At 42.0% G+C, this 11,002-nt stretch overlaps 1 protein-coding gene across 1 annotated transcript; it reads right to left on the bottom strand.

The window, feature by feature from the left end:
- Positions 1–244: 244 nt before the first annotated feature.
- Positions 245–10,464, bottom strand: LOC128834049 (protein CLN8-like). Its single transcript, XM_054022482.1, has 3 exons — positions 10,160–10,464; positions 7,355–8,007; positions 245–5,444 (listed from the first exon to the last, which is right to left on the bottom strand). The coding sequence occupies exons 2-3, from the start codon at positions 7,895–7,897 to the stop codon at positions 5,121–5,123; spliced, it is 867 nt and encodes a 288-aa protein (XP_053878457.1). The 5' UTR covers positions 7,898–8,007; positions 10,160–10,464; the 3' UTR covers positions 245–5,120.
- Positions 10,465–11,002: the final 538 nt, after the last annotated feature.

Below are 11,002 nucleotides of genomic sequence, written 5' to 3' on the forward strand. Positions count from 1 at the left end.
CAATTCGTTTAAGCAACACTTTAAAAACAAGTTAATGCTATTTTTTTAAAAGGTTGGGATAGTAAATCTTTTAAACATTGAATTGTAATTTTTATTTCATTAGACCTCTTCCTCTTTGGATAAGATAAACCTGAAAATACTTATACACATGTGTAAAGTTATTCACATGCATGTACTCAGGATCAGGGTCTAACTCAGACGCAGGCCACACAGCTGGGAATACACAATACACAGACTCAAAGAATAATGTCAAAGTGGTACATTTTTAATCCCCTTTATAAAAGAAAAACATTGTGACCCTGCACTGATATTAATGATCTGTAATCATTAAATGGGCAGTTTTCACCGGTTTCTTTATAAACATTGTTAATATGAAGACCTTTATCCTTTAGTTATTCACAATTGCTGAACATGATGTTATCCTTATCAAATGTAACAAAACATTATAAATACATTTAGTCTATATATTGCAAAGCTTATTTAATCACTGCAGGTCACCAGTGGACAAAGTTGAATATTCAAAAAGCGGCCATTTCATCAGTAAAACAGTGAATGGAAGAGTCACACAAATTATAATTATTCCACAAAATACTTTTAATGATGCAAAGAAGCCAAAGACAGCGTGCCATCTAAAACATGTTATATTGTAAATGAACCCAACTACATTCAGTATTTTAAAAGACATTTTAAATAGACTTCTAAATCCATGTCAAGTGGGCATCTCCTGAGGGCAAGAGTAGAGTGTTATAGAAAGAGAGGGCACAGTATATAAATCCTCAATTACTGTACAAGAAAAAAAATGTGCAGGTCTTGGATACTGTTGGCAATCTAGAGGAGTGCTTGAGAGTTTGGGCTGGAATCTATACGGCAAGGAAGTCTATGTACTTAGTGCGTGACCATGGTAGGTTTGTAATTAAAAACAAACATTGATTAACAAAGAAAACAACACCAAGTCAATGCAAAGTACACAGTCCAGGATATGTGGCTGGAGTGTTTTGGATCTGTTTGAAAAGATATGGAGTATTGGCAAGACAAAAAGTACTACTGTTGTAGCTGTGTTAACCCCAGGATATTGGAGACACAAGGTGGTTGAGGTAATAGCTGATGTTGGTCCAATAAAAGGTATTACCTGCTCTAAGAAGCACTACAATGATTAATCCTGTTCATGATAAAGGCAAAGATAAAGTCTGGAGCATTGAACTGGGGAAGGGAGTACATTAACCTGCCAGCATTTGGGCTCAGCCAAAAATTTTGGAAGTGATGGCAGCAACATACTAAGGGCTTCATCCAACTCTTGCTGAAGTCAATGGGAGCTTTTCCATATGTGAGTGTGATAAGGTCCTCCTAAAGGAGTACGCTACATTTTACATTAGCAAAACCTACAAATGAACTACAATTAGTCTGGGACTACAGCAATAATAAAGTCTTAGCAGCATTTAGGCATGACTAATATCTCATCCTTCAGAACTAAAGAAACATAAAAGAGAATAGATGCTACTGGTCTAGGTCCAGAAGAATTGAGAGATATATCTATATGTATCTGCATAACAGCAATAAACCTGACCAAACTGCCTACAAGTGCAGCTCAGATGAGGAACACACATAGCTAGTACAGATAGGTAATTCTGTACACTTAAAGTTACTTGTTGAGATTATAATTTTAGAGGGATTCATTCTTTATCCTTTCCTTTAACAAGTTCTGAGCCTCCCTTCTTCTCCACCGCTCCTCTTCAAATAAAGTAAAATAAATTATACTACACCCAAGATATCTCGATGCTCAAGGTACACTATCAAGGTGAAAATCACATTAATAAAAATAATGCCCTAGCTACATTTTTCACAAGACCGAAGAACACTTTCTCCACCCAAATAAAAATTCAGTTTAGATACATATCAACTTCACTCTCTGGCTCTTTTGAACTAGCAAACACTGGTAGGTTAACAAAATTATTCATAAAATACCACTGAGGTACAAGATGCTTTAAGAAGTATAAAATGTTACAAGGTTCCTGTCCTGAGCAGTTTACACTGGCTCCAGGATTTAGGTAAAATTTCTTTTCCAGACCTTTTCCTAAAAAGAAATGCTGTTAATTAAAATTTTATATATTTTATATATCAGTGTAATAAAAGCTATTCTGTTCAGTTTTACAAAACCTATTTTTTCCCCAATTGTTTAAAAAAAAAAAAAAAAAAAAAACGAACTACACAGTTCCTTGGAGATACCTACCCAGTTGCCTAATCCCACTGAGAACACCCTTCCAATATGCTTTTGAATCTCCAGCACTACAGCTAATCACAGCCCCTCTAAGTGCTAAAACCAAGGCCACACAAACTACTCCAAAAATTACAAGTATATCCAGGGGTAAAAGTAAGTCCAGTGACTTACCGGTACGCTGGGGCCAGCTCTGGCCCCCGGAAGGGGCGGGACCTAGGGCAGAAGGGGTGTGGCTGAGGGAGTCAGAGCCAGCCCCAGTCCACTCTGTAGGATAAGTGCCCCCTCCTCCTCCCGCCCTCCCACACCGGGGTAGCAGCAGCAGCCTGGGGCTCCAGGGGCTATTTAAAGGGCCCGCGGCTCCCCTGCTTCTACTGCCCCGGCCCTTTAAATAGGTGCCGGAGCCCTGGGGAAGTGGCGGGGCTCCAGCGGCTATTTAAAGGACTTTGGGGCGGCAGAGGCAGCTGGAGCCCCGGGCCCTTTAAATAGCCCCCAGCGCCCCGCAGCCCTACCTCAGGGCTCTAGCAGTGGGGCTCTGGTGGCAATTTAAAGGGCTTGGGGCTCCAGCCCTTTAAATTGCCCACTGGGCAAGCCGGGCCGCCCCCGTACAGCGCACCGGCTTACTTTCACCTCTGAGTATATCCCAATTTCCTGTTTCACCCACTTCTGAGGCTACTTCTCTCCTGTTCTTAGGCCTCGACAAATTCTCCAGTCTCCTGGTTTCAAAACATTCTCAAATTCTTTGACTTCTCATCTCCATGCCTTCTCCAGGTGGCATCTTGCTCCCAAGTGACCAGACTTGCTGAGCACCCAATACTGGAACCTCTTGCAGTGAGGTTTGGCCTCTTTATGTATTTGGGTCACAGATTTTCTTTTCTGTTTATGAGGAACTGATTCATCCTCAACCCTTTTCGCAAACATTTTGTGTGTGACTTTTCTGCTCCTGAAAAGTGCTTGATTGACTGCCCTGGGGAATCCAGTTCTTTATCTACAGGACAGGATAAATGTGTGTCACGCTGCCCAAGCAACAAGACTTTACTCTGATCTGGAGAGGCCACCACTATGGATAACAGGGTAATTGATTTTCATGGCCTTTCTCATGAGACTGCCAAAAAGGTGGGGGTTTGGAGTACTGTCCACTGGGAACTGGACTGAGACCACAAAATATATTTCACCTAGTTCATTAGACAGTCTCCAGATAATCACTCTACTGCCATCACTAGGGCTGGATTTGAACCTATGATCTAGAAGTGAAAGGGTCTATATCTCAGGAACAAATCTTTGATGTGTTCCCTAATACATTTCTGCTTGGGCCCAACAGCATTCTGAGCATTCAGTTTTTCCCCATTCCACCTGGCATGTGTCAGTGAAATGCTTCATTTACACTACATACAATGTGCTGATTTATGCTTTCTCCTTATAATTAGGAAAACAGTGTATGTTACCCACATGTCCACATACAAAACTATTAGAAAAATGAGCCTTGACCTAAAATACTTCCATGTGCCTTACAGAAGCTAGTTACTTTGGGAAATAAATTTACAATTAAGCAGAGTTCTTGTCAAATTATGGGATTTGCCCCACACACATTTTTGGTTTTGCCAGTTTTATATGTTAAAACTAATGCATCACTCCTGCCATTAGGTGCCACTCCTGCACAGAAGAGTCCATTAGTCACTTGTCTACAACCTCAACCAGTACTGGTCCAATCAAGCCTGTAACTGGGTATGATTACTTTAACCAGTTGTCCCAGACTAGTTAGCTTTAAACCAACAATATTTTCTTTGTGTCAGGGAAAGATTTAAGGTTTTGCTAGACAGATGCTAGCGAAGTATTATCACCCTCAACGAGTCATTTGATTGTAAAGAAAATAAAGATCCTAAATAAAAAAACAAAAGATTTCTAAATTATGTTGTAGGAGTGTTACCATACAGAGGGGTGTCCCTGAAGATTAAAGTTCTCTGTGTGGTCATAGAAGAGGTTCCGGAACAGGCAACAACCACATCCTTGATGTGGAGGAATCACCTGCACAAGTGAAAAGACAGCTCAACTTCCCTCTAGTCAGCTGGCCAATCAACCAGGTTATCAGTCAGTGCCGATAGTTGGGGTGATTTTGTGCAATGGATCCTCGTACACTAGAAATTGTGCTAACAAACAGCTCATTATGGACTCTTATGGTACTTTACATTTTCATAGATTTTTAAGGCCTGGGGACCAATATGATCATCTAGACTGACCTCCTGTATAACACAGGCCATAGAACCTCACCCAGTGATTTCTGCTCTGCACCAAGCCCACACCTTCTGTTTGACCTACATCATTCTCTCGGATCTTTCAGAAAGATATCTAGTTTTGATTTAAAAACTTCAAGTGATGGAGAATTCATTATAAAATTTTATGGGCTAGTGGTAAAAGCATGGGTCTAGGAGCCAGGTGTTCTACATTCTAGTTCTAGTTTTGCCACTGATTTACAATTTAACTTTGGACAAGTCACTATCAATATCTCGCACATATACTGAATGGGATTAATGCTAATCTCCTTCAAGGAGGAGCTGTGAGGCTTAATTAGCTATTTGTGAAGCACCTGGAGATTCTAAAATGAATGATAGACGCTTGCTTTTCATTGCTAAATGACAGAGCACTGTCCAACGTGAGAAAAATGCTGGCATAAATTCTGAGTGAGTCAAAGATTTTGACTGTGTTATATTATATATATATAAAAATAATGAGAGAGAGGAAGCAACAATTTTAAACACTTTTGATAAATGAGTATAGAATACTGATAACAATCGGCCAACTGAGCAATATGTTTATAAACGTCTTGTAAATAATTCTATTTTCATGCACTCAGGAGTAAACCTGCTCCATGTTCTTCTGGCCATATTTTACCATAATATCTGTTGCAGCATTATAGCCTCTTCTTTTGGCCTGTTTCACCGTTTAATTTTCCAAAAGATCCATTTTTCATTGCTGTATTTGAAAAGTTCCAGTCAACTGGAGTGAGGAGCTGCTTGGTCTTCTTGTATGTCCAGTATGGGTTAAGTATTATTGTAAGTGAACATAATCCCATGAAAAAGACAGTAAAATATGGAAGTCCCATATTTTCCACCACATCATTCCAATTGGAAATGCACACCCACCACATGTGATAAGTAATGATCATGCGACAGTGAAACAGGTGGATCATTACCCACTGGTTTGCCTTCCAAAAAAGGGTATTAGACCAGCCAATCTGGAAAAGACAACAAAGAGAAATGAAATTGCCTTACCTTGAAGCAGCAGTCAGTGTTTTCTATAAATAAGAGACATATTTAGCTTTCCTGTGTGTTAGATGTAAACAGCCATACAGACACATACTCTCAATCATTTTCCTCTGGAGTGCTAAGAGGTGCTGTATAAATGTGCAATCTTTTGTCCACAAGAATTATAAACCATTTCATAAATTATGGGCATCTAAGTTCCCCCTAAGCTGCGTGGCAGGCTATAAAGGGTCACCCAGGCACACAGCCAAGGGGACCTGAAGAGGAGAGAAGTAGGGGATGGGTGGGGAGGGGAGCAAGTTGGGACATACAGGGCTGCCACGGACCTCGGCCCCGGGAGCTGCTGCCAGCAGAGAGAGGGACCTCAGCCCCTGAGCTGCTAATGGCGGGGAGAGGGCTTGGGGGAGTCCTCTGGCCCCAGCCCTGGGGGAGTCCTCTGGCCCCAGCCCTGGGGGAGCCTACACCCCAGATTCCTCATCCCCAGCCCCACCCCTTGAGTCTGCACCCCCAGCTGGATCCTGCACCCCCCTGCACCCCAATGCTCTGCCCCAGCCCTGAGCCCCCTCCCACACCCCAGACCCCTCATCCTGGCCCACCCAGGAGCCAGCACCACCCACATCACACTCCAAACCCCTTGGCCCCACCCCCACGACACATCAGCTCCATATTGGTGCACATAACAAAATTCATTCGTACATGGATATAAAAAAATTACAGGGAACATTAATGGGCGTACAGTATCACTTACATGCACATTGTCTTCCTCCATAAACCATTTAATAAACTATTCAAACAAAGCACATGTCACAATAGTGCAGTGGGGGTTAGTAGGGTCTGGAAATTTTAGCTAACACCACTGAGGCAAACCATGACTCTCTGCCTGCTCTAGCATCTATATGCACAAAAAGTACGTCCCCGTTTCAGTTCTTATCAAAAGCACCTCAGAAGGGCGGAGGTGAGCTGTAGTTTTATAGAATCCAGATATTTTAGACCTGAAGTTTAAACCACTAAGGGCTGGTCCACACTAACCCCCCAGTTCGAACTAAGATACGCAACTTCAGTTACGTGAATAACGTAGCTGAAGTATCTTATTTCAAACCACAAGTTACTTACCACGGGTCCACACGCGGCAGGCAGGCTCCCCCGTCAACTCCGCGTACTCCTCTTGTGGAGCAGGAGTACCGGTGTCGACGGCGAGCACTTCCGGGATCGATTGCTTACCCGGAGGTAAGTATAGACGTACCCTAAGACATACCCTTTGGAACTGATTAAGGCTTGGGAAGCAGGGCTGTTTTCTTCTCTCCCTACAAGCATGGCAGATCTCTTCAAGTCTATTCTCCCTTCCCCACATCCACAGAGGATATAAAACATACATAAACACTCATGTGTGTGAGCACACATCTTTATTCTCCAGCAATAATGTTAAGGCCTAGATTACAGTTATTGGACCTGATGAGCCATTCTCATGGTACTATTTAGACTTAATAAAAAATCTTCCAAAATTTGAATTTAATCATCTAATCTTTGGTCCTATGCACTGGATTCCAAAAAGTGAGTCAGAAAACTATTTTTTTTAAATCTCTTTCATTTTGTTTCTTTGTTATGAAATAGGTAAAAATAAATAAATAAATATATTTTTGTTTTACATTAGTTAACTATTTTTAGGGTGTTATAATTAAGGATTCCCTTGGTCAATTCATTTCCAGTTTAGAAGAGAAAAAAAAAAATCTACCTTGATCCCAGAACTTATCTCCAAATTTGGAGACCATTATTTATTTGTTTGCAGATATGCATATTTGTGGGGAGGGGAGTGAAAGGGCAACATTTTTAAAGGAAACTTCTATCACCAGTAATTAAAACAAGATCATTAACAAGTTCTTACCTTTAAAAGTACCCAGGAGAAGCAGGTTGAAGGAGTGCTCATCTCAAGTAGCAGTCCAATCAGGGGTAGATAGTGTCCAGATTTTATGTTTGTTATCAGCCCAAGAAAGCCACCAAGGGCAAGTAAATGATGAACTACCAAGAATACATCAAACGTCTTGAAAATAATATTAGACAGATGAACAGCTACATTTTCAAGCAAAAAGAAGCCAGAGGCTATTAAGCAATTAAACCAGCTCCACTTTTGCTGTGAATACACTTTGTCAGCTTGAAAAACTGGATCTATGAGCATGGCCCACAACCCAGCTATGCAACTCTGAACTCCAAACACGCCACGTGTGATAGTCATATTCCAGAAGACCTTCTCCTTTGCTGACAAAGCACGATAAGTAGCACTGATCCATGAGGACAGCCAGTGAGCTAGAAGAAATACTCCCAGGTAGATGAAAAAACCAGCTGCTAGTAATGTCAAACGAACTTCCCACAGAACATAGTCCCAGTCAAATATGGCTCTGGACATTGCACCATCATTGGCAAGATTCATTTCTTCCTTCTATACTTCAAAATATTGGGAGGGAGTCTGAAGCTTCTTACTCACACGTTGGTCTACTTAAGGCTGCTGAGCCCGTGCCATTACATAGAGCAGGTACCCATCTGAAATTAAAACAAGAAAGGAGACTTGTAAAGAATGGCTCTGTGTGTGTGCGCGCATATGTATATAATATAAATAAATAAAGCACAGGCACAGATATTCTTGAAGAAGTCATTTATGAAAGCTCACTAGTTTCACTACAGTAAAGACTTTGTCCTTATTGGTCTTTCTTCCCTTCCTGTTGCTTCTACATACATAGAATACACACTTTTTTTTAAATCTTCAAGTCTTCCATTGTCTTTCTAAATCATCCCTCAGGAAGACTCGGTTGAGATGTTTTGCTAACACTAGTGTCAATATTGTCAACACACTGTTAAAATAATTCGACAGTTTATCTGCAATTGTAATATGACCAATGTTTATTGCTTCTAACAAGGTTCACATTTCAAGTGCGAAGAGCAACAAGTACCATGGACATAAGAAGGGGGCCAGGGCAAAAGGAAAAAACAAAACAACCCCCCCCCCCAAAACTACAGACTTACAATTCTTTAAGCATCACTGAATCTTCATTTTTCACCTGTGGAGCCCTCTGGGTCTGATTCTCATATACACTAAGGACACTTTACAATGCCTGTAAGTATGAAGGAGCCTTGAATTCTCAGTGCCAAATAACATGGCCTCAGTGAACAGATAGTAGATATAGATATTATAGTGTATACACACACTTTATTATTTTGGCTACAAAAAAGAAAATAAGGAAGCAGAATAATACTGGAAATATTCTTTATTATATGTTCTGTATTAACAGACCTTTGATACACACAAGAATGTACTTTTTGTCTGTTATAATGAGAATTTTTTAAAATCTTTTTCTGTATTAAGAAGTCCTATGTTGTGAAAAATAAATACAACTTCTCAAAGTTTAAAAATTAAAAAGAAAGGAGCCCTGCTTCATAGTTCTGATTCTGCATACATAATTAAAACAACTCACAGAAGAAAGAGGTGTGCATGTTGTTTTGTTTGCAATTTGGAATATCAGACACCAAAAAAACAAGGCATAGTTTGACAACACCTTATGCTAGTAAATGAGACTATTTACATGAGCAAAAGGCTTGCAGGGTCATCTCATGAACAGAACTGCACAATCAACTTCTGAACAGAATTAGACCACTTTCCGAAAGGTCATTTATTCCCGAAGCTAACTAAGAGAGTAGGACATCGAGAAACAACCTCTCTATTGTCTCCTCCAGCATCACAGTAATATCATTAACTATATAGTCCAAAATTTTCAAATTTGGGGGTATAAAGTTTAATTAAAACTTCCTCCACATGATGTGGTTTAAAGATGCTGAACTTTTTTGTTGTTTGTTTAAAAAGATCCATAATCACCAGTTCATTTTGCTGATGCATCAGAGTGGAGTCAGCACCACCACTGGACACAGCACATCCTGTCAAATATAGCCATGGGAAGAACTGCCAAGAGAATATCTAATTTAACACAGTGAGGGGGGGGGGGGGCAAAAGAGGAAGCCATATGGATCGTTAGGAACATAAATAAAAAGAGTCTGCAAAAATGCTTTCCCTTCCTGCTCCCCAATATAATACATCACAGAAAAGGGGGGAAATATCCTCATAGCCTCAGAGCAAAGGAATGTTGCTGATTTTTATTATCATTTACACCAGAGCAAATCCACTGCCTTGCATCTTGGACGAGTGGGAGTTAAGGATCCTCATTTGATACAATATTACACTCTCTCTGCACTGATGTATGCAACATGTAAGGAAGTGGAGACACAGGTCCATTAACATAAGCATAGTTACACTGGTGTGAAGAGAAAGCCCCAGAAACATTTCCTCTCTAAACTCCCCACAAAAAAAGACAAAACAAAACACACTCACCCCACCCCAGCTACATTCAGAACTCCCCTGACTTCATGCAATGACATCATACTTCCAAGATAGAAGCTTTCTAAGCACGTAACCAAAACCAGCTGTTAGTTAACGCTAATGCCCATTTCCTCCTCCTCACAAGAGCAAACAGTACAACACAGAGAAAATATTTGCACAAGAAGCAGTTCAGGAGGGGGGAAAACAAAACAACAACAACGAAATAACCGTATGCGGGTTCCCCTAGGCCCACCCTTTACATTCAGAATGTCTGTGCTATAGTTAATAAAGCCCCTCTCCACCCGGCACCCATTGCTTGCTACTTACTGGCTGGTCTGCTTCAGTGGCACGCAGGCCTCGCTGCTGGCTGTGAGTTTTCTCTCCAAGGCCCCTGTGCTTTCCTGTCATGCGCTCAACAGCAGCAATCAGCCGACAGCAAAACAGTGAAGTCCGGGCTTCTTCTTCCACCTTTGCAGACGCAGCTGGAATGGAAGTGAAACAGCCTTGAGCCCAACTCCTCACCGCAGCAAAGGGAGACACCCGCATACGGGATAATGTGCTGCTGCCGAAGTCCCACCCTTTGTTCCTGCTGACGTAAACCGTCGGTCCCTCCCTGGCGGGGGGAGTGGAGCGCACTGAATACCCCGGCACTCAGTTCTCCCTGGAGCTTATTCTGCAGGGCAGGAGGGGGGTCAGGCCACACTCTGCCCTGGTGCTGCAGCCAAGTTTCGCGTTGCACCGATTAAAAGGGCGATTCCCCCCCCCCCGTAGGGAGTCCTGACAAACCATTGCACGGGGGGAGTGTGTTGTCATTGGCAGCCGCAGCGAGAACCACTGAGCTGTGTAGAAACGTGGGAGATGGACCCGAGGGACAGACCCCTCCAATACCCCGCTGTGGGGCAGGACGTGTGTGTGTGTGTGTCCTGCAAAGAAATAGTGTGTCACACACGTGGGTTGGCTGTATTGTACACATGTGCCGCACTGTGGTATCTTATTATGCCAGGTCATATTTATTTATCAGGGATGCCATGTTTTGTGCAACTTGGTGTGGGGCATTTCTCACGGAGAACAGTCAGTGATTTCCCTCTCCGGGTGCTCCCCCACTGGGGCAGGGGTGGGGGTGCGGTGGGAGCCCCTATCCCATGTGCCCTGCTGAAGCAAGGCTGGGGT

This window comes from Malaclemys terrapin, chromosome 3, assembly GCF_027887155.1.
Source record: "Malaclemys terrapin pileata isolate rMalTer1 chromosome 3, rMalTer1.hap1, whole genome shotgun sequence".
Classification (NCBI taxonomy): Eukaryota; Metazoa; Chordata; order Testudines; family Emydidae; genus Malaclemys; species Malaclemys terrapin.